We start from the raw sequence: 25450 nt of genomic DNA, 5'->3' as shown, positions 1-25450 counted from the left end.
TCCATCAAACTAAACTAAACTAATCTAAAGTAAACTAAACTAGACTAAACTTAAATTAAACTAAACAAAATGGAACTAATCGAAACAAAACTAATCTGAACTAAACCACTCTAAACTAAACTAATCTTAACTAAACTAAACTAAACTAAACTGAACTGAACTGAATTGAACTAAACTTAACTAAACTAAACTTAAATTAAACGAAACGAAATGGAACTAATCCAAACAAAACTAATCTGAACTAAACCACTCTAAACTAAACTAATCTAAACTAAACTAAACTAAACTGAACTGAACTGAACTGAATTGAACTAAACTGAACTAAACTAAACTAAACTAAACTAAACTAAACTAAACTTAAATTAAACAAAACAAAATGGAACTAATCCAAACAAAACTAAACTAAACTGAATTAAACTAAACCATTCTAAACTAAACTAATCCAAACTAAACTAAACTAAACTAAACTTAAATTAAAATAAACTAAATGGAACTAATCGAAACAAAACTAAACTAAACTGAACTAAACCACTCTAAACTAAACTAAACCAATCTATATTAAACTAATATAAACTAAACAAAATGAAACAAAATGAAACTAATCTAAATTAAACTAAACCCCTCTAAACTAAACTAAACAAAACAAATCTAAACTAAACTAAACTAAACTAAACCAATCTAATCTAATCTAAACTAAACTAAACTAAACTAAACTAAACCAATCTAAACTGAACTAAACTAAACTTTTGTGCTGTATTTGTTGTAAAAGGCAGGGGTCTTATAATTGCTCTCTCCTGGTTAACCGTTCTTTTAGGTTTAGAAACAGACATTTTGGTGTCAGGTTGAGAGAACATGGAGCCAATATTTCTGCTCCGATTTTGAAGCACTGAAAATGACACATGCGGGGGGGAGCTTGAAATTGTCTTGGCCTGATCCGGCCACCGGGTGGGTAATCCGAGACCCCTGTTAGTAATAATCAAAACTGATGATGATCCTAAAAGAATATCATTATTATGGTTTTCACTTGACCGTTTACTGTAGGTGTCCAATGGAGGGAGGATGGCTTTCACAGGCAGAGATGTGGTAATGTAATCATAATCGGAGCATCTCCAAAATTAACATGTTAGTCATTTTGACGGACTGCATGCTCCCACATTAAAAAAGGATTCCATTCTTTCTAAATATTCGTTCCTCCTGTCAGACAGGAGCCTTCGCATGGCCTGGTTTTTCTCAACCATGAATGCACCCAGAGAGACTTTTACTTGTGTTCTCTTCAGCTCAAGTCCGGCCCATAATTACTCTCGGCTTAGTTTGACATCAAGTGAAGACAGAAAATCAAACAAGTCTGAAGAGGATGCTCTCAAGTACTTATCAGAGGGGTATAGTCATGTCAGTAGGAGGCTGTAGCATATACATGTATACACAAACTTATGGCTATGTGTAGCCTGTTATTATGATATATTTACTGTCACATTATATTTACATGTCTGGCTACATGATGCATGGAAAGGTTTGGTAAGACAACAAATGACAAGTTGGTGTTTTACTGGCTAACCAGTGGCAATCAGCTAGCTACCACGGGCTAGCTGTTTCTCCCATTGCTTCCACTCTTAATGCTAAGCTAAGCTAATTATCTGCTGGCTCTTAGGGTGTTTTCACATCAGGGACACGGGCCTTAATCCGAGTACACTTGACCCCAAAGTCCAGTTCGTTTGATTAGTGTGAACGCTCTGTATCATACTCGGGCGCGGTTTGTCGATCCGTACTCGAGTCCACTTGAAAAGGAGGTCTTGAGTACGGATCATGTGTACTCGAGTACGGTTTGCATCGGGTGTGAAAGCCGATTGTACCGAAACACGGAAGTAGACTGCTATTTAACGCGAGTAACGTTAGCAGTCAGCGAGTAGTTGTGAAAGGGACAGACTTTTGTCAACGCCGCCGGTCTCCTCTGAAATGAACTGTACGGCCATGGGTGATAAAGCAGGAAGGCAGGAGAGAGGTTCGGGCGATGTTAGTTATTTTATTTAGCTAATTTAATGGTCTGTCTCCGAAGAACGAGAGCCGTTCAGTGGGCAGAGAGAGAGAGACAGCGGCGGAGTGTAGAGCAAGAATAAACTGAAATAAGAGTTTATTTTGACCAAACTAGAGTTGGTGATTGTTGGAAAGACTAACGACGACGGTTTGGGTTAATTTTCTTTTGTTTCTGTCGAGTTTGAATGAAGTGTTTTACGATGCTATGCCACTAGAACAGCTGATCTCGTTCACGGCAATCGTACTCAGGCACGGTAAGGATCAATCGTACCTAATATGAAAAGGCCATTATAGTTTCATATTTGCTGCACAGACAAGAGTTTCATCAAACTACACAATAAGTTTTCTTCCCAATATGCCGAACTATTCCTTCAAGATCATATCCTTCATTTCACCACACTAGTGCAATGCCCGTTCGGACCGATTGCTTGTGCCTCGGTAGCCTCCCGGTATTGCTGCTTGCAGCGTTATCGGGGGCTTGTACCCCATCACGCACGGCCGTCGAAGCGGCCCGATCGCTTATTGGCCCCAAGGAAATGCTGTTTGCAGCATTGTTGAGAACCTCTCGGCGCTCGTTGCCTCCAGGGAAGTAAATAAGAGTTCGGTTGTAAACGACATGATCGTCTGCATAGCCCTAAAGCCCTGCCCCCGCTGCTGCACAGAGCGCCATTCGCTTGTTTATTCAAAGTATATTAATATTGAGTGTGTCATTTGGGTCCAAATTGCACCAAATTCGACAAAACACTCCATGAGCTCCCTAGCAATACACCAGCCAAATGTGGAGTAGATCGGATGAACGTTTTTTTCGGATATACGAAGGACATACGGAAAGAGAGAGATCCCTCGCTTTGTAGTTCGATAGACTGGGTCCACGCAGCAGCCACGTTGATGACAGTATGAACAAACAAGCTTGATGGTATTTACAGTTCTGTGAAATTAAGACTTTCTGTTCTGAGAAAACCTACCTCAAACAAAGACTCTCAAGATAAGGAGAGAAACAAGAACTGAGAGAGACAGTGACATAGAGTAAGACTCTGAAACAATGAGGGATAAACAATGCTGGGATTTCAAAAAAAAAAAAAAAGGAGGAAAAAAAAAGAAAAATACAAAGAAATAAATACAGAAAAACAACCCAAAATCTCTCTGCCCATGCGTCTTAACTATGTTGCCAGCAGGATGTATTGTCATGTGAAACCAAGGTAATGAGCTGGCAAAATGAAGATGTATCACAGAACAACAAATGGTGACTTTTAGAGGACACATCAGATTCTCCTCTCTGTTATTAGAGTGCAATCACACACAGGCACGTACACGCACACACACACACACACACACACACACACACACGCACGCACACACACACACACACACACACACACACACACGCGCACACACACACACACACACACACACACACACACACACACACACACACACACACACACACACACAAATTGTTAAACCACTTGAGCATTTCATTAGATAAATTCAGATGGGAACATAATTGTGCCTCTTAAACACACACAGACACACACTTCCAAGGAGAAATTGTAGCCTTTCATTCAGTGTCAATGAATGAGTGTGCTTCAGAAAGACACTATTATCCGGTTAAATAAAAAATGTGTGTGTTGACGGACATATTGTTGGATGGATCGAAAAGGCTGAATGAATGGAGGGATGAATGGATTAATATAAAAAAAAGGCTGCTTCTTGGGTGAACTACAGGTTAGGATGAAATAGCCCTTTTCACCATCACCGTGTGTGTGTGTGTAAATGTGTGTATACTCTCCAGATTATAGCTGCCAGCAGTATGTGCCTAGCTTCGTGTATTGTGTGATCTGTGTTTGTGTATGTGTCAGTGTGTGAAGATAAGTCTATCGCTGCGTCCTTGTTGCTCTGACAGACACATTATTAGGTCCTCCCGAGACAAAAACACACAGACAGCTATCTGATCTCCGTCACAAACACACACACACATCCGACATGATTGACTCTCGCTCTTTGTGTCCTCCCCACCTTGTCTCGTAGTGAGAAACAGAAAGACAGCGGAGAAATATTCTTAGCTCTTAAAGAACAGACTCAGACTACAACACCCAATAACACTCCCTTCTCCTCTCTTCTCTTTCTACATTTCGTCTCCCACAGAGCTACTGTAGCTCCTTCGCCCTTTACACTTGTCACTCCTCCACTCATTTGTTACTTCCTTTTTCTCCTACCTGTTTCACTTTCTCTGCCTATTTCTCAGCCTTTCCCTCTCATTTTTTGTACATGCTCTCATTGTGGTTGCATGTTATGTGGAAAATAATTTCAAAAATAACCGGGTCTCTTCACATTTCCAGAATAAACCTGTTTGAAGGAGGGTAAACCTTTGTATTGTAAATGTGGTGGGAGACCAGGACGGTTGCAGATAAATAGCCGTGATCCAGCTTCCAACAGCTTTATATCCATACAGCACTTATGAGCTATAATCATTTGGCATTTCTAAGGCTATACTGAGCAGATTTACACCACATCACAACAAAACTCCAACTTTTATTACATTTTTATAGAACTTTAGAGATGAGCTATTGCGGTCATATTTTGAGTTTTGGCCACCTACTGCACTCCACAAAGTGAGATCGTGGAACACGGCTATATTGCTCTATCAAAGTCCAACAGGGCAAGAAACACGGAGGTCAGACAGGTTGTAAACGAGACTAAAGGCTGCGGTCGAATAGTCTTTTTTTGCTTAGGAAGGTTCCTAACTGAGTGAAATGACCCTTACCCTAAATGCTAAGGAAAGGTGCTTCAATGCTTCCTTTCTTGTATCTCCTTCAGCATAGGGTACAGTGGACCATCCTTGCCATATGTAAACTAATGCTGTCAATCGATTAAATTAATTTAATTGTGATTAATTGCATGATTGTCAATGATTGGTCACAATTAACCACAAATTAATTACACATTTTTTATCTGTTCAAAATGTACCTTAAAGGGAGATTTGTCAAGTATTTAATACTCTTATCAACATGGGAGTGGGCAAATATGCTTGCTTCATGCAAATGTATGTATATATTTATTATTGGAAATCAATTAACAACACAAAACCAGACACCCTCACAGGTACTGCATTTAGCATAAAACATATGCTCAAATCATAACATGGCAAAGCCAGCCCCTTGGACACCCTACATGCGGCGCCCCTCTGATCCGACATCTTTGGCGGAGATGGCCTCGATTTTGTTGAATCCTCGATTCTGATTGGTCAATCACGGCGTTCTACGGTCTGTTATTTCTTTATAGCAGACCGTTGTTATGTATAAAAGACCGTTGCTATGGGCGCAGTTCTGATGTCAGACTCTGGCGGTCCGCTTTTGTGTCAAATCATTGATTTCTCAAGTAAGTAGCTGTGTAATAAGTGGGATAATGTACAGCTAGTGGTTCATTGTTGGGAAATAAACCCTGACACCGATGCAGGACCGCGATGCTGCATTGCTCTATCGGGGTTTATTTCACAACAATGACTTGCTCGCTGCACATTATCCCTAACTTATTGTGGCACCAAAGGGTACAATGAAAAATTGTGCAATCAACGTAGAAAGTTAGTCTGGAGCCCTGACTATCCTTTAAGGTTTAGAAAGTTGTTCAAGTGCATTTGAATAGGTCACACACACATGTTGCTAGACACACGTGTTGAAATATAATTGTCTTTGCTGCATCTCATAGCTATTTGCTGCTTCAATGACCACATTTCCCATGATAATCTTCGCTGTACCGATGATCAAACCTGTGAGTACAATTACACGACAGCCGCTCTCTCACTATGTCTTGTATCTGTGTTTTTCAATTCAGTTTCAATTAAATGCAGTCGGCTTTGCTGAAAGTTGTAAACAAAACATATTCCTAAAGATGTCAAGGGATGTCTGTTCTCTAGCAAAAAGACACAACAAGAGTGAAAGCAGAATCCGTCTGCGAGACACACCGAGTGTGTGTGAGTGTGTGCAACGGCGTGCAGCACACCGAGGTAATCTGAAAGCTAATCTTGACACAAAACATTTCCAACCCAGTCAGCTGAAACAGTAGCACTGCCTGCTGCAACCTGTTTAATGCAGCTGAGTGTTTGTGTAAGTGTACATGTTCACACTGCTGTTTATGCCCAATGCTCTTGTGTATATAGACGGGTTGCTTTTATACAAACATTACTGGGTGCGTACGCATTCAGGGGGCAAAACGGCTTTGGCAGCCGTTGTAATTAACATTGATTTCACATTGTGTGTACTTTCTCGTTGACTATACTAGACCCTTGCAGAGTCCGACCACCAGATACCATTATCATATGACTTATTAGTAGCCAAGGAGATTTGTTTATTATTATCATCTGTTATGAAATGGGTAATGTTGGATCAAACATAAGTGTGATTTGATTTGGGGGATCTGTGTCTGTTTGGTTGACACTCCGGTCGGCGTTCAAGTGCCACCAGACACTCTTTCCTTAGCGATTCTTTAGCAGGTATAACGTTGATATAAAACTGGAAACTTGGATTTTGGTCTTGTTATTAGTACAACCAGTCACACAGCAGCTCTTTGTATGTCGGGCAGGTAGCCTTCAGTCGGAAACGTAATGCCAAAAGTCAATAGAGTGCTACAGGAATAAGTCCTAAAACCCGGAAATGAGTTAGCATTTTAACACTTCCGGTTCCCTCATCTGGAAGTCAATGGGTTTTTTGAATGGGTTTTTAGGTAGATGCCTGAGATAGGATCTGCGGTTAACACAAGCTGAAGAAATTTTAACGTTTTGTTCTAAGACATAAAATACATCAATAAATACTTATGAATTTTGAAGCCTTAATGTGTCTTAAAAAAGGCGGTTGCTAACAAGTGGCTAAATGAGACTACAAAACGTCACCACGCCGACTCGTCTGCCTTTACGGCCTCATAGTGTATACTCGTGTTCATGCGACCGTGGTGTAGTTAGTTTATAGCCTAACGTTAGCTTTTTACTACCAGCGATTGCATTCACACTTCAAAAATCCTAAAAGTGGTGTTCATTCGTGAAGATTATCTTGCTGAACAAAACATGTTAAGTATCATAAATGTGTGTTTGCCACAGAGCTTATTTTCTGCAATAATACAAATTCCAATGCAAAAATCCCATTGCTTTTTTGACGAGGGAACCAGGGCGATGCTAACTTCCTGGTCGGCCTACGAAAATACGTCATCCCTGGAGCACTCTATACAGTATTGCCGATATGTCTGATTCAAATTTAAACCAACGTTAGCTTCCACGGCCGCTTGTTGTTGTGACCGTTGTAACGTTTTCCCCCTCCGTCGTCGCGTAACGTTACAGCCTGTTGTCGATCAGCTAAATTTGTATCGATCTGTGGAGCATGACAGCTCTCCATGACCACCCGCTGCTTTGCCAGCACTGTGTGACTAGAACGCTTTTGCCCATCGAGTCTGGATCCATAATTTCCTTCTGTTTTTTAGCAACGCTACGTGATCCCCTCGGAATTATAAACATTTTCAATCCCTCTTTCCAGCGGTTGGTGCAGTTTACAGCACAACAACTCCTTGTCATCTCTACTTTACAGCTTGGCTCTGCTAGACATGCCGTGCTTTCTGCCCTCTAACTGCGCGCGCATCTCTGTGATGACGTTGTACAGAAACCCGTCTATATGTGTGTGTGACTGTCTGTTAATGCTTAACGTATATGGATTGAGCCTTTTAAAAATTCACAGCTAAACAACGCAAGGTTTATAGCTTGATCCAATTTTACTGAACAATTGCAAACGCTCTTTGTGTGTGTATGTGTGTGCGTGTGTGTGTGTGTGTGTGTGTGTGTGTGTGTGTGTGTGCGTGCCCTAACAACAGCTGTGTAGATTCCACTGGAGACGGTATAAATCCTCTCATAATGTCATCACTTGGTAACCACAGATACGAGCATCAGGGTTTGTTTTATTTGGCTGTACATCATGATTTGATGCAATTGCCCAGATATGATCATTAGTGTCATGCTGGTTTCGCGAGACAGATGTGATTCTGTCACTTCATGATGACAATATGCGTCTGGAGACAACTTGTTGAAACTGTTTCAGCTGATGGCTGTGAAAGCTATATACACAGGCTTTGATTCCACACTTGCAAGTACATTTTAGACATTTTTTCAGGTAATGTCAGCGCTTCAAAGGCTGCCATTTCTTTCCATACCTGATTAACTGTACCGCAGAGGTCAAATTAGAGAGGGATATGTCATTCCTATTGCTCCATAACAGCTACAGGTATTTCATAAAAGGAAAGGAAAAGATCTGACGTATCGTATAAGCACTTACAGATGACATTACAGTAAGAATCAACCAGTCTGACTGCCGCAAAAAATACACTTTCAAACAGGAAAGTGACAGGTCTGTGTGTGCATTCGTGATAAGATTTGGTCTGAGAAGGCAGAAATCTACATCAAAACATGTAGAAAAGTTCCACAGTCGCACCTGATCTGAAATATTACTATTTCTCACTTTATGAGACTTTTGTGTGATGTATGATGTTGGCAAACATTTCGTATGGCTACACATGTTTTTCCAAAGACATCTGACACATGAGGCTCAACAATGCCTTATGGTAAACCCACCTAAATGGAAACAAACAGCTGGAGATGGGAAGCTTCTGCATGGAACACCAATGTTACTTTAGTGTACTGTTTTGTATTTTGTTTTTGTAGAAAACTAGAATTCATTAACCCGACCCTGTCAGAACCATCTGAGAAGGCGTCATTGGAAACTGTTTGGAAAAGGGCAGGCACTTTCAAAAAACTTGGCAGGCGATTGGATGAACCATCTGTAAATCAAACGAATGCATCGCCTTCAGTGCTGTTCTTTGCTCTTCTTTCAATGAAGAAATACTCTTCTGTTCTGATTTAACTGATGCTATTGCAGCATCTGCGCTAACCTCTTGAGGAAGTTGTGTCGTCTCACCGGGTCTCAGGTCTCACTCACAACACCTAAAACACGCCCGTAGCTGCAGTAGCTCCACACAAGACTCTGATTGGTCCGTTGCCTGGCGAGCCGTACACAAACGCATTATTTGAAGCCTGACGAGAAGTATTGTCGTGTGACATTTTTGATCCTGTGATTCTCGCATGATCTCATGACATTGCGAGAATCCAGTTGCCATGCAAGGTTAAGAATTACCGCCTCGCGGTTGAATGCCTCCAACCACCAGTCAAGTTGCAGTTTTTCATCCATGTCTGTCCAAAATGTGATCATTTCTTCATTTTATCCTATTAGACATTTCTGTGAAATTGTCATAATTAGCATATTCATTCTTGAGTTATGGCCAAAAAATGTTTTTGTTAGGTCACAGTGTCCTTTGAACACCAAATTCCAATCAGTTAATCCTTGACTCCAAGAAGACGTTTGTGTCGTTTCCCTCTAGGCGTTCCTGAGATATCGTGTTCACACGAATGGTACGAATGGACGGACCCGAAAACACACCACATAATGCATAAAAAACATTTGTTTTGCTCTGAACCTCCTTGGATGAGTGGAAACATCTTTAAATGTAACTCCGGTGGTTAGATTCATTTTGACCTGATGAGGCTTTGTGACCTTCATTAAACACAGTATCTCATATCTGAGGTGAGTGGAACATAGTATTTCCTCATTAATATGCTACAGATGTAGGAGGCTGTGTACATAACTACCTCTGCATACTTTTCTGGCACAATTTCATCAAGAGAAAAACAACTGCACAGACGCCAGCATTGTCAGTCAGTGGATGCTCCACTTTGCACATGCCTAAAGCACTGCTGCTTCACTTCTACTTCTCCCTGAGGACAAATGTAAATGATCGGGGTTTCCATCATGGTTACTGTACCACTAGTGCTACTAGACTAGCTACCAGTATACGTTAATATGAGGGTCAATTTCTAAATGGTTACCAGTACTGAGGCAGTTTTCAAAGCGATTTCAATTTTTGTTAAATAAAAATTGATAGTCTTCAGCAGCACCACATATTTTATTGAGAAAAATGTCTCATGTTGACAGCCTTTTGTATTTTTCATATTAATTATTTCCCAAAGCACAATGATTTTAATTAAGTAAATCTTGGGTAAAAGAAGCAACACAACCCTATAGAAAAAAATCATAAAAATGTAGCACATATTGTGAATAAAAATATCACTCTATAGCAATGTTTTAGACATTTTTTTCTATCTATGCACCTACCTAAAACATGAATATAAACTACCAACTAAATGAGTATGTGACAGAAAGAAAGTGGAACAGACACAAAAAGACAAAAGATAGCAGCCACTTAAAGAATTTTTTCACCGTGCCTGTGTTTGCAATTTGAAGTTTGTTTTTAACACATTGATGTCCTTAAAGGTGGAGTCAGCGATTCTGGAGAAAGATTGTTGATATTTGAGCTCAACACACACACAAATACCGGATATACTGTCCCTCTCGCACCCACTACCTTTCTCTTTATACTTTATACATGGCTTTCCCCTGTTCTCGAAGGAATAGTGTTGTGTGGCTCGGTCCAAGCCACTTTGTTTGTTTCCCATTTACAGAGCCAGGGCTGTGTATGAACACCGGATTGTTTTTCAGCGCACACAGAGAACGGACAGCTAGCGGACCGAGAGAGGAGGTATTCACTGAATTTGACAAAAAGTGTATTGGATTAGAATCATTGACTTCACCTTTAAGTATTGACATGAAAAGATCAACCCAGTCTCTTACAAATTGTGTTTATATAAAACTAATTTGCAACAGCAAATATATTTTGAAGGAAGTGTAACGATGGCAGGATGACATTTCTTATCAACGTACTGAGGAAATGTTAATTAGTGTATCTACCAACATAAGTCACAAGAGTGAACAGAGTATCAGTAAAATGTTTACCGACAACTTGTTTAATTTGTTTTCTGCCAAAACATCCAGTCTTGCATTACGATATTTGCTCGTAGTGACTACTGAATTATTAAACTGTTTCCTGGTTTTAGGCTCGGTTGGTTTAAGGTTAGAGAAAGATCATGGTTCAAAACAGAAAAAGTCCACAGTGACTTGAATCTTGAAACAAAATGTGATTATCAACATTTAACCAAAACCAAGATCTCTCTCCAAACTCAACCAGAATGCTTTTGTTGCCTAAACTTACTCTTACAACACTACCTTTATTTGACAGTATGATGCAGTACTATACTTCAAATCTAAAATCATGTATTTGTTAGTGACAAAAACAGAATAATATAATATTCTATAAAAATATAACATTGTGAAGGGAGCCATTCTGCATTATTAGTACTTTTACTTTTGATACTTTGAGTACATTTTGCTGATCATACTTAAATAACATTTTGAAAGTGGGACTTTTACGTGCAATGGAGCATTTTTAGACTGTTGTATTTCTACTTTCACTTAAGTAAAATATCTGAATACTTCTTCCACCACTGTGTAGCACAATGCAATTGGAAATAACAATTTAGTAATATATAAACGTGCATTCTAGGAGATAGTGTTGAGAAAGATACACGGATGTGCATTGAGTTGAATTAAACAAAGATGGAAAGATGTTTGCAGACAGGAACAGATAGGAACATGCAGATAGATTATGTACTTGTACACATAATCTGTGATATTACAGTGTTACAGCACTAGGTAACTACCCAAGAGTGAATATTGATGAAATGCAGAGTAAAACCAGGGTGTGACACTGATCATGTCACTGGTTGTAGCCATGTAACAGCGATTACTATCCACGCTAAAAAAATACAAAGAATTCAGGTCCAGCAAAGTTGGCAGGTTTAACATTATTCTCTTCTCCTCTGTTTCATTTCCCTTTTCACAGCCACTACATCTAGAATCAACTAGTTAAGACGTCCAGAGGGTGTGTGTGTTAAAGCCACCCCAAAAAGTGTAATTAGCTTCTCACAACAACAAGTGGGGCCCATCAACAATAATGTGTCTTTGATTGATTATAATTTGCAGTTGACAACAATGTCAATTACTTGGCGTGGATGTAAAGTGGTAATGAAAGCAGTCAAACTGAAAGTTAACCAGGAGACATGTTGCCACTTTTAATCACTTGATTTCACAGCTACCATCTGCAGCCATTTAAGCCAAAAAAAACAAGTCCTAGAAATGTTGTTTGTGGGGAAACTAAAATAATGGCAGTGGCAGATAATGAGTTAGCCCTCCAAAAACAGCTACTACTCGAGTTCCTCCTCGTAGTTCAGGCTCACTGAAACGGGGACACAAATTTAAAAATGGACTTGACCTGATTATCGTTTCCCCCTCGTCCTTCACTACTCCTTTAGTCAAAGAGAAACAGTAGAATACAGTAACTGGGAGTGGAAGCCCTTTCTAGCTATTACATGACAGAATAGAGTGCTTCAGGAATGAGTCCTAAAACCCAGAGATGAGGTAGCAATTTAGCACTTCTGGTTCCCTCGTCTGGAAGTCAATGGGTTTTAAGTTAGAAGCCTGAAATAAGGTCTGTGGTTAACACAAGCTTTAGAGATTTTAACGTTTTGTTCTGCAACATAAAATCAGTAAATACCCCATTTGTGAATTTTGAAGCCTTTATGTTTATTAAAAAAGTCGGTTGCTAACAAATGGCTAAATGACACTACTAAATGTCATCACACCGACTCGTCCGCCTTTACAGCCTCGCTAATGCGACCGTGGTGTGTTGCTGAACAAAACGTGTAAGTATCATAAACGTGTGTTTGCCACAGAGTTTATTTTCTGCAATAATCCAAAAGCCAATGGATCAATCCCATTGGCTTTTTGTTGAGGGAACCAGGGCGATGTTAACTTCCTGGTTGGCCTACAAAAATACGTCTTCCCTGAACCACTCTATACATTAGGGCTATGCAGGATGTGACCTTTCTTGCTGTTTCAACTCCCCCCTTCTCTTTTCTTGTTCACAACAAGTACCATCACATCAACATTTTTCTTCTACCCATAAAATTTATATTAGGCCAAGTTCTTTTTCTTTCCTTATGTGGAAAACAGGAAGTCATGTTGGAAGAGCACAGTCGCAGCGCGGTAAAGAATCACCAATCATCACAGCATCCACTGAGCTATTTCGAGCATCAGTCCCCTGACAGCTCCGCGGCAACTACGCAACAATGTTAAGAAATCCCCCTCTGTGTGCTTTCCATATCATAAAGGCATCGGCTAGAGCATTGTAGACTGAGAGGGGAATCGTTTCTCGAGTTCTTCCACGATGGAGTTCATTTTTGGGTTGGGTTGAATCTTTGGAAGTGGAGGTGGAGGTGGAGGTGGAGGTGGAGGTGGAGGATCCTCTCCTCCTCCGCCCACTTCTTCTCTACCTCCGTCTCCTCCCTCCCCTCCTCCTCCTCCTCCTCCTGCTGCTACGGTTAGTAACGCATCCAAGCAGTCAAGAGAATCAAGAGAATCAATGGAGGCTCGGCTCTTCATGACCTTTTTGAGTGGGGCCTGTTTCTGATCTATCTGGCTGAACATGTTGGCCACCGACTTCTCGATGTCCGCAATGTTTTGGAATTTCTTTAAGATTCCTTTCAGCTCTTTTCGGGGAAAGTCGGGCTCCACAGCGAGGGGTGGCGGCGGCGGCGGCCGGAGGGACACGGGCCGCAGGGCTGGTATCTCCGAGAGTGCAGGTAGGACAAAGGGGGATGGACGCAAGAGCGAGGGCGTGAAAGGGGGAGGGAGAGGTGGAGGTGGGGGAGGTGGAGGAGGAGGAGGAGGTGGAGGCGGAGGCGGGGGAGGTGGAGGAGGAGTCTGCTTTTCTATTTGGTTGGCGTGAGATGAAGCAGGAGGGAGAGGAGGAGGGGAGGAAGGGCGGTGCGGAGAAGGAGATGATGGAGGAAGAGGAGCAGACGTGGGAGGTGGAGGTGGAGGTGGTGGGGATGGAGGAGTTGGAGGCGGTGGTGGAGGAGTTGATGGAGGATCAGGGATAACCTCTAAATGGACCTCAAGTCTTTCTTCCCCACTCTGATTTCCTGTTAAATTTGGCCCGAAGCGCCGCAGCACAGGAGGTGTCGGCTTGTGACTCGGCGGAGGAGTCCCTCCATCACTTTGGGTGATGATGATACACGGGGGACCCTCTTTGACGACCTGAGCGGTTGTAGTATTGTGGGTGGGGTCGTGCTTGTGATGCTGAGGAGACTCCGGGAAAATAGCAAGTATGATATCAGACGACAAAGATCCTCGTGACTCTCTGTTTTGCCTTTGCCTCATTTCCTGGAGCGCCTGTTGCTCAAACTGTCTGGCTTGTTCTTTGACTGTCAACTTGGGTTCCAGACTTGGGCTTCCCATTAAGTCTGAATCCAGCCCACGGTCAAATCCTGAATCCAGACCGGCATCTTTGCTCTCCTTGAATTCGGCCTTTAGAAGCTCTAGCTCCCACTGAACGGGATCCATAACCACTTGGCGTCTCAAAGCGTCATACATGTCTCTCCGATGTAACCTTGAAGGGAGAGTCCAGCTGTGTCCACCCCCAGATCCCCATCCACTGTCGCTGCCACTGTACGCGCCGAATCCCACATCTCCTCCAGAGGAGCTGATCCTCAGCCAGGCGTTTCGAAGACCTTTCCTGGAAGGGGAGAAATTCCCAAGAAGGTCTCTTCTCCTCTGGCTTCTTCCAAGAGTCGCTGGGCTACTCAAAGTCCCATCCTCGTGGTAGATAGGGTTTTTGATAGTCAGGGGGTTTTCATCAGAGAGAAAAGTGATGTTGGACTCAGACTTGGGCAGCTTGTTGAGCACCCTTCCGTTAGCAACGCACTGACGATGAGCAGCGATCGCTCGCTCGGCAAAATCTGAGATCAGGCGTTGGCGATCGCCTTCATCCAAACTCCCACCACTCCCACCAACACCACTGTGGTTTGACCGACTGGTACATGCATGGAAGAACATCGAGAAGAAAAAGATGGAATGAAGGGAGAGATAATAAAGGATTACAGATATAACATGAGGGAGAGGAGGGTAACGTGAACTGGAAAGATTATAATATAAATCGAAGCTAAATTAAACGGAAGAGGGAGATAGGGACTGAGTGAAATTTAAATGAAGGAGCAGTAATGCACAGAATGGTTAAATAAAATGTTTTATAAAGAGATAGAGACAACAGAAGGATACATAAATAATGGTAGAGAAGAGGATAAAACAATAAAACGTCTGCTAGAGCTGTTTGATAAATGAAATGAAAAGAGACTTCACATTAAGAGATAAATGAGGACAGGGATGAGAGGAAATGGAAAAAGGGATCTTAAAAGAGGTAACGGCATTTTTCTTTCTGTGCTGTTTTTACCAGAGGGGCAAGAGATGGAGCACTAAAAAATAGTCTTGAAACACAAAGGAAAAGAATGCAAATAGATTTTTATGTACGCTACAAAAGACGCTACTGCATCACGACTATAAACAATGCCAGATCTGTTGGGGCAAGGGTAGACAACGGCGTGTCATGGAGTTCTGAGAGTTTGCAGATTTCCTTCCGACAAAAGACTGATTATATCCTCTCTGGTTGAAGGTGCACTAATCTGTGAAATCTCTGGTGTTTTGTAGTTTATGACTGAAACTCTTGCAGACTCTTGGTACTTCATGACACATAGCGGGGCTACTTCTATGCTGAGTCAACTTTACTTAAGCTCTAATTCATCACTGATCAGCCACAATCAACCTTCAATCAACACAACGTTGCTCTCTGATCTACCGAGGGATACAACTTACCCTGCGCATATACAACAAGAGTCACCACTGACAAGCACAGACACAAACACAAAACTGAGGCAAGCAAACTGTCACAGCGTAGTGTCAAACTAGTCACAGATGTGAAGCAATTTTCAGCATCCTACTCACTTTTGTCTGCCAGTCATGGATAAAAGGTGGAAGGATGAGAACAAGAGAAGATGGACAGATGGATGCATCAGTCGACATGAGGAACAGGAAAAGCAGAGTGATGAAATGACAACACAGAATGATGTTAAAAATGTTCAAAGTTGTGAAAGAAAAGAGTAGAAAAGATTCATACAGTATGCCTTATAGAATGAAAACTATATACTTTTGGCCACAACGGGTAAAGACATCGTACATTAACACTCTGATATCAGTTGTTGAGAGAAGAGAGAGTATTTCTCATTAATTTCTTAGTGCCACTGTGGTTATCATTATGCTATAAGATTAAAAAACATTGGTAAAAACCATTAGATATTAAAGATACTACACTGAGTGTAGAAGTTAAAGCAAATCTGTAAAATCTGTAATTACAGAAACGTAATTGCAGAATGCAGTCCTTCCTGAACTGCAGCTTGTGCTGGTTTACAGGGCTGGGCAGGCACAAAAGACTGACTAAAATGCACACTTGAACGCACATTGTAGCAGGGCTCGATCAAGTTTTAATTCGGTATTGTTTACGATCGAGTGTGGTCGCATATACGCAGCGATTAGTTACTTTGACGCGGTCTGAATCTGCAGTGGGGGAGACGGACTCGTCGTACAGTCCGTTTTTGTTTCGTTACGCTAATCGACACATTTGAGTGATGCCGTCGTAAATGAAATGTTTGCGGTGCATCCACAGATATACGCAACTTCAGTTGAAGAATGTCGGCACGTAGTTTGACACAAACATTTTCAGTTGAACTTAACTAACCTGGCTAACCAGGCTAAACTGACTGGCATGCTACAGCTGATAAACAATAACTGGCGCGATGCCAAACTTTACGGGTAAAACTCGATATTTGGGGATAACTTCAGTAAATGTTGCTATGAACATATTAAATAGGAAGGCATATTATACGGTATACATCTAGTTATTGCTAGATGTGTATAATTGCTACACAGCACAAGTGACAAATGACAATAACATGTGCTGTGTTGCTATATAACATGACTTTCACTTTCACTTTTAAAAAGCATGCTTCATTTAATGTGCTGCTAATAATACGTTAAAGAACACTTAATTTCTCATAGGTAATTGAAAACAGACATTAAAACCCAAGCCTGTCAAGAGAACAGCCAAAGGTAATTAAAAGAAAAATAATGCCTCCAAAAATCCGTCTACTGAGCAGTTTGATAATGGACTTTAATTATGAATGTGCAAACTTTTGCACTTTTCCAGGTTTTATACTCTTTAGGGATTATTTTGTCTCTACAAGATAGAGAACACACACACACGCACACACACACGCACACCAACACACAGAAAAGACCCTCCCCACCACAATTAAACATGCTCTGCAGCTTATCAATAGAATTAATTATCGCCCAAGGTGGTCTTTATAAATTACGGGCTGCATTTATTTCAATTATCTCATATCCAAGTTCATTTCCGCACACATTTTTCAAAGGATCATTTGGGTTGGTTAGTCTCACACACACACACACACACGCGCACACGCACACACACACACACACACACACGGACACACACGGAAATCCCTTGTTGTCATTTGGAGATAGTTGCTCCCATCTTGCATATGAATTGCTCTCATGTTAATAGGAGTGGGGAGGCATATCAAGGACAGACAGGGAACCGGTGATGCATGTAATGCTGATAAGAGTTCCTCTCAACTTCTTCTTAACGCTCCAGTAAGGAATTATAAATGAACTCTCTGTGCATTGCCTCGAGTGAACGAGTGAGTGTGTGGTTCAGATAAATAAAAAAAAGTTAATACGGCGTCTGTACATACAGTCACTATTGGACTCTTGTTTAACCAAACTAACACATGTCAAACCAGCAGAAATTGGCAAGAGGATAAATTAAAGTAAATTTGCGAGAAGATGAAGAACAAAAATGGGGGAGCTGCAGTAAGTGGTGAAGAGAATACAACTAAATAAAAAAAGGAACTTTTTGAGGCAGCATAGAGTAGAGTCAGCACTTTCAGAAGTTGAGATTTGGGACAGAATTAACCCCGTAAAACTCTGGCGTGTCCGGCCGCTATTCTGTCTTTCAGAGGTTATTACGGGCTGAGTTTTAAAGCTAGAGTGAAGACACTGATATCATATGAAACTAGAAACCTGAAGGAATCCACTGGTACCAAACATGTCATGCTTGTCTGGAAGATCATTAAATAACGCTACAAAGTTACGCTAAATTTTGGAAAAACTGGCGTGGCGATTTTCAAAGGGGTCCCTTGATCTCTGAACTCAAGATATGTGAATGAAAATGGTTTCTATGGGTACCCAGGAGTCTCCCCACGAGTTTACTTTATGATAATCACATGCAGTTTGTGGCAAAAACAGCTTTTTGAATAAAGTATACATGTGGTATTTTTGCCTATTCTAAAATGGTGTATTTGAGTCTTTCTGCATACTTGACCTCATAGTATATAATGACCTGTTGTGACCTCTAGGATAATCACAGCCTCATGGAACTTTACATTCACAAACTACAAACCTAGGGCATTCAGAGAATGGATGGTTTTCTTAGGTATGTTGGCAATAAGGGGGTTTCTGAGCAGTTTCCAGAACAGAAGTGTTCACTATTTAATCACTGAAAAATGCAAAATTCTTGCAGAAATCTTCAAGTGTCAAGAGTTTTTGAAACCAAATCACAGCATGGCTTTTTCTACGGTGTTCCTCAAGGTCTTGGTGTGTTAATGTTGTATTTTGGAGGGATTATTGATCATCAACAATTTGACACACAGGGCTGAGCTGCATTTCAAATTAATCTTCAGGTTTCCAGCTTTCAGATGATGTACACCACTTCTATGTGACATCTACTGTTGACTTTTTATCTAACTCTAAACATCCCCTGTCCCCCACCCCTACTCCTCTAAAAAAAGAAGGCGAAATGGAAAGGGGTTAATAAAAAGTAAAAGTAATTTCATCATAATCACAAAGCTTATTTATATTGCCTCAATTTGCTGGCCATGGTCCACGGCCTTATGATCGGGAACAGTAGAATTTCAAAACAAACACTTACACATACTTACAAAGCAAATATTCAATAAACTCGAATACTCATTCTGAGAGGATACATTTGGAGGACTTTTATATTTCCTGTTTTATTCAAAGCCAGCAATCGATGAACTTTTTGAAGTGAACTTGAGAGGCTGCACTCAAAGTCAATGTGCTTCTGTGAGCAGATTGTCGACCTTCACTTTATCTTTTCTATAGCGAGGACATTGACATTACAACAAGGAAACTGACAAGGAAAGAGCTGCATGCCGCTGAACTTTGCGACGATAAAATGGCAGGGTTTATCTACGACTGTTGAGGCGTTCAAAAAAATCAGATCTTTATTTGGTGCTAGTTTGATGTAGGGTTAAAAGGCTCTGCATAATGTCGTCTCTACATAATGTCGGTTTCTTTAGCCACTGCAAAATGTGAAATGAAGGAAAGAACATGTCCCCAGACCACAATAAAAGCCACATTCACAACAGTCTAAAGCTGTTCTAAGAGACATTTTAACTCGGCCGATAACTCCTTGCGAGGGCTCCAAGCTTAGGAGTGATTTGGGAAAGTTCAACAAAGCAACTCAAGTGGGATCAATCAACAAGTTTTATTTTCACGGAGCGGGTGTGTTTGAGTTGCCGTCACTGGTCAATGAAGAAAAACCTCAGCATGCTTCAATCAGACTTCAAAGACACTTCATGTATAATTCACTTAAAATTTTCAATATATAGTTTGAGCAATCTACATCTAGATGTTCAAGAAGAGCCTTCACAGGCTGAAACTAACTGCCATTTTGAGTGAGCACAGTCGTCTTATCATTTATCAGTTTGACATGAAACTGGCTCAAAACTTTCACCAATTAGTTTAATTGCTGGCTTTTTCTGGCAGGCCTTTAAATATGGTTGTTGAACAAGTCTGTCCATGATGTAGATGTGTGCCAATCAGTGACCCAGAGAACACCAACAGTTCACTTTCCCCATTAAAGCTGTTTTGTTTCCTCGCAAGGTGAACACGTTCACAAGTAATGAAATAAATTCAATCACTACTGTATATAAGGATATATGAAGGACGTTTGATTTGGCTGTGCAACTTTTCACAGATGCATTTTGTTTTCGCACTACAAACATCTTCATGTTGTGATCACTTATTACTAGGGGTGTAAATCACAAGTTTCAAAATTTCAAAATAAAGGCGTTTATATAAAGATGACAATAAATATCAATGTTTTCACTTTGCATAGATGATATTGGATCGTTAATCATTGAATCGATATATAGCTCCAGATCGATGTATCATTACCTCCCTATGCATTACTTATATGGATTTATGTTGTTGGTATTTTCATTTCCTTATTGATCTCAGTATTCATTAATGATAATATTTTGTGATATGTGGTATCTGTAGAAATTCCTACTGTTTGTATTTGGATGTTGGCAAAACTACCAAGTATCATTTGAACTGCATTTCCCCAAGTGTGTTACACGACATAGCACAGACGTCATACTGTAGATATCAAAAGGTTGTTTTTTTCATTAAGTATTCAAACTGCATTAGACCTGAGAGTGTTGTTTATGTCTTCCTGCTCCTCTTGCACCTCAACATTTGGTTGTGAGTGTGGTCAATGGTCCCAATTTATACAATATCTGTGACATTTTATGACAATAATTACCTCTACTTTAGTGTGAAGAAGCTGTCATGATATCCCAAATTGCTCCATGTCTTGAAACTGAACCACAACTGAAATGTCTTCTTAGTTCATGTTATCTTCCCTATTGTTAATGCTCATTTTCCCTTTTATTTCCAGTAACCTAGTGTTATTTTTCAGCATTATCTTCTCAATTTTAGTCCATGAAAGACATGAAATTGGGAAAATAGGAATGTGAATAATAGCTCTGGTCTGTAGGGAATCAAAGTATATTTGCAGAAGTATTTCCCATAGTGATAGTTAAAATGTAGGGAGGTGTAATATTGTGGGAATGTCTGGATGTGTTAATACCACAAAATGAAAAGGCACACTGCTAAAATCTGAAGTTTACCAGCCATAGAAATGTGAGCTAATACAACATGCTTTGGCTCTTTTGCCACTTTCACACTTCACTTACATGGCGTTGTCACCCAGCTCTTCATACAGGTTGTTGGCGGTTCCTCCCCCTGGTTTGCCCGTTGGCATTGCCATCTGGATACGGGCTGTTTTGGCACACTCTGCCTGGCGCCTGGACCCAGCGGAGAGGAAACACAGAGTTAGTTTATCTAAAGTTAGAGTAAAATCCCGACCTTAGGAGGTAATGATATGGACATAATCAGGGTAAGGGGGTTACAACTCTGGTTCATCCATCCCTATCTCTGTCCTCATGTCAACTACTCATTTATTTGTGTATGTTTTAACATTTGGCAGTATTAACAATGTGTGTATTTTCACATTATACAATATAGGTACATTGTACCACAGTATAGTGTAGTAAAATGTATGTCTCTCTCTCTCTGTGTGTGTGTGTGTGTAGTCGGTGTGTCCACCGTTTTGATCCAGACTGAAATATCTGAACAACTATTGGATGAATTACAATGAAATGTTGTACAACCATTGATGCTTCCCAGAGGATGGAGCTTACTGACTTTGGTGATTCCCTGACATTTTCTCTAGCACCACAATGAGGTTGACATTTTTGTTTTTCAGTGAAATGCCTCAACAGGTGCTGGATGGATCAACATGACATTTTGTACACATTCCTGCCCCGCTCAGGATGAACTGATGAAGTTTTCCTCTAGGGCCGTCGTCAGGTCAAATGATTTCAGTTTATCCCATAATTTGGTTTGTTACCTAAGAAACTAATGACATTCCCATCAGTTGTACTTTGTGTTTATTGCTAATTGGCAAATGTTAGCATGCTGAAACGCTAAAATAAGACTGTAAACATGGTAAACATTATACCTGCTAAACACAAGCATGTTACATTGTCATTGTGAGCATGTTTCTCGCATTGTACAACCTCACAGAGCTATTAGCATTGCTGTAGACTCTTAGGCCTTTACACACCGGGGGTGTGCCAAATAAACGCCACGAAAAATGCAAAATACCCGCCTTTGAATATCATATGTCTAGGGCTTTTATTGTGAAAGGATAGAACAGAAGGATGATGTCTGGTCTGTGCTGCCTTTGTCAGTGTTCACATTCTGCATGAAAGTATTCATGACAAAATAAACAGTTTGAAAAATAAATTGACGTGCAAATTAATCGCATCAAAAAAACACCTCTGGTGTGTAAAGGCCTTTAAGTCAGTGGTATCCTGAGTATTTGTGTCTTGACTTGGAACACTGTATATATAAAAGTATGAGTCATGGTCATTTGTTTAATATGCCTCCCTACATGACAGACTTTGTACCACACACAGTATGCAGAACAGTGTTGATTGTGGCCAAAAGTAGAAATTACAACATAATGGCACACTGAATTTCCCTAGTTGCTTTCTTTATCTTTATAAAGGACCTGACAGTGCTGGTGGAATTGGACAACAGGCTGGAAACAACAAACATATAATTCCTGGTACAACATGTTCACTTCCTGTTTTATTCATGTATGTCCCGAAGCGTTCAAATGTTGTGTTGATGATCTGTGACATGCGTAACCAACTGGCATTGCTATCCTTGTCCAGTCAACATGATCGTGACCTGGACTCATGACCACAGACATATTAGGCTTGTCGCAGTAGTCGGTGTTCGGGCACACATTGATTACATTGCTTAACTACTGCCCCCACCAATGTTTTGCTTTTTTCATAGAAATAAACCCACTTAGTTCATTTTCACGTATCAGCGCCGTGTTATTGACACTTATCAAGACCACAAACACTACAAACTCAAAGTGAAAGTGTCTGCTCAGTACAGCAGGAGTCATATTTCACACACACGGGATGGGCCTATTTGCCTATTTGGCAATATTTTGGATTTATACCCAATGCTATTAGGTGGAGGACAGAGCGGTCACAGCCGATGTGCATGACGCAGTGGCACTTGGTGGAAGCCTGCGGCCCCGCAGCGAAAACTCGACCGGAGAGGCCAGACACACAGCCATCCAACGTTAAAGATCAAAGTAAGCGCTCTACATACATTGAGTGTCATCTTTTCTTGTGAAATGTCAGGTGTAATCTGTAACACCGGTTTAATTCAACTCAATTCAATTTATTTTTATATAGCGTCAAATCATAACAGAAGTTATCTCGAGACGCTTTTCATACAGAGCAGGTCTAGACCGTACTCTATACCGGTGTTGTCACAAGTTTATTAAGCGGTGGGAAATTTCCCTCACTGTGACATCCTTAAGACATAATCTAATAAAAGCATCAGTCTTTGACATTTACTGATTTCATGTTTTTTTAGGATTCATTTGTTTGATTGTCTGCTGTCCTTTCTGTCCCATCGCCCTTCCCGATCTCATCCATTTCATTGAACAATGAAAGTCAACACATTAATCACAATGAGATGTGTTTTAAGACAGCCGTGACGTTAATATTTGAGCACGGGGAATAAGAAAGCAGTACTTACTCCTTGAATCTGGTGGCGATAGATGCAGCAGATGAGAGAAAGAGAAAGAGAGAGAAAGATTAGTTGTTATTAGAACCATAAATCACACAGTACCTCTTGTTAGCCAGGTTTACTTATTGTAATTTACAACTCAGTTGGACAATTGATCTTCATTACAGTCATTTAGCAACAGAGACTACTGATTATTACGCTGATGATTGCTACTCTGTTTTTCTTCATTCAAATCTCCTCTCCTCCTCAGTCTGTTGTTATTTGTCTCTCTTTCCCAGCAGGATGAGAAGCGCTCTCCAAAATGCAGTGATCCAGTTTATGTGTGTGTGTGTGTGTGTGCGCTTGTTTATGTCTGTTTGGGAGACGGTTAAAATTAATAGACTTTCACGGTGGTTAGCTAAACAAACTATTAGAATTGGCACAGTGGGACAGGCTGCCATGCTGAATCATCTGGGGAGGTGACTGGCCCAGGTGATAAAATGATAAATAGCGCCAGAGGACGTCCTGCGGGAGCGACTGTCAGCTTTGTCTATTTTTCTGACTGTCTCTTAAAATAAATTCATACGTTTTGTAAATGACTTGTTATCTTTGTTAGCATTCCTATTTAAAGTCCAATCCTCCGACATGTTTTGAAGACCTAAATGTATACATTATAAGCGCCAAAATGACCCAGAAATATGTTGGAATGCGATGGATTTAATAGCTGCCTATGGGGTTCACACTATGATCCACCTAACAAGGCATGCAGGAGAAGTGAACATGGACATGGAGCGTAAAAAAAAAGAAAAGGAGAAGGTTGGGTATTGACGGGCGGCTGATATTTGGTAAAGTCCGACACATTTGTTAGTCTGTCTCTCAATACATCTCAACCTCCCTAACCTTCCAGTGGCAAGAAGCTGAAAGCTCATTCCTTGTGAGGACAGGAAATCTTTAGAAAGTCATATCCTGAAACAGTTGTTGTTTTTAGTAAATGTTACTCAAACAGGAGTAACTACTGCATTTGTTGGACATTATTTTCAGCTGAGGATCAACACACATTTGGTAAACGAGTGAGTATTTATGACACCACAAAGAATATGTATGTAGGATTGATTTAAAATGCACTACAGTGTCCGTGTTCATTCATCAGTGCAAAGGTGTGGCTAAAGTACGGGTTTTTACTAGATTTTGTACAACAATGGACGTCTATGGCGCAGAGGAAAGATAGGTTGCGTTTGAAATTCCATACGAACATGCTATTTAGTACGCTAAAAGAGTATGTGAGATATTTTAGTATGTCCGAAACCTTAGTATGAAACCAATAGTGTGTGAATTGCATACTATTTCCGGTGAAATATTACAGTATGCAACACTGGGCACTATGGCGGCATAAATATCCCACAATATGATGCGGTAGGGACGTCAACATTCATAACGGACGTTGACGGACAGCTCTGTAACATGAATAACGCTTCAATTTAACTGTAAGTATAAGATTTCACTTTGATAGGCGTGATATATATTTTAAATTAATTTAGACTTTGATTCTCACAAACTCTCGTTTTTGGTCACCTGAGGTTGGCGCGGGCTACCATGGTTACGCATCTCCAACAGACAAGGAGGCTCTGAGGAAGTGACGACGTAAATTACTGCTCAGTGCGTCCGAAAAGATGCATACTACTGTTTATTCACACAAAAGTATGTGGAACGATAGCACACATATTGAGTATGTAGTGCATAGTGTGCGATTTTGAACGAAGCTCTAGACCTTTTCATTGCCATTCTGTTGCTAGGGCAACAGCTTTGGTCCAAGTTTACTTCCTGTCAGCTTCTGCATTAACAGGAAATATAAAGCGCCCTATTTCGAATTTAATGTTGTCAAGTTTGAAAAGGTTTATATCAGACTTTGGATACAAAAGCAATAATTGTTAGTGGGATCAGCTCACTGTTGGTTTTGGTCTTTTCATGAGAAGTATTGGATATTTCATAACACAAGCCAATCAGAGGAACAGTAAGCTCCTACAGCCTCATTGAGTCCACGTTGTCCCAGATTAAAG

General features: G+C 40.6%; 1 protein-coding gene across 9 annotated transcripts in view; it reads right to left on the bottom strand.

Moving 5' to 3' along the window:
• The window catches only part of LOC119479369 (protocadherin-15-like), a 331261-nt gene that overhangs the window by 14913 nt on the left and 290898 nt on the right, over positions 1-25450 (bottom strand). For 8 of the 9 annotated variants that reach the window (XM_037754884.1, XM_037754889.1, XM_037754892.1 and 5 more), the window contains 2 exons: positions 23424-23432; positions 20987-21097 (listed from right to left, as the gene is read on the bottom strand). In XM_037754884.1, the coding sequence (XP_037610812.1) occupies positions 20987-21097; positions 23424-23432 (120 nt within the window). Of the gene's footprint in view, positions 1-15138; positions 15855-20986; positions 21098-23423; positions 23433-25450 lie in introns of those variants that run through there. The other variant, XM_037754891.1, reaches the window with a different exon arrangement.

Source organism: Sebastes umbrosus, chromosome 20 (genome assembly GCF_015220745.1).
Source record: "Sebastes umbrosus isolate fSebUmb1 chromosome 20, fSebUmb1.pri, whole genome shotgun sequence".
Lineage (NCBI taxonomy): Eukaryota > Metazoa > Chordata > Actinopteri > Perciformes > Sebastidae > Sebastes > Sebastes umbrosus.
Note: the sequence above shows the minus strand (reverse complement) of the source record. Positions and strands in the feature narration are given on the sequence as shown.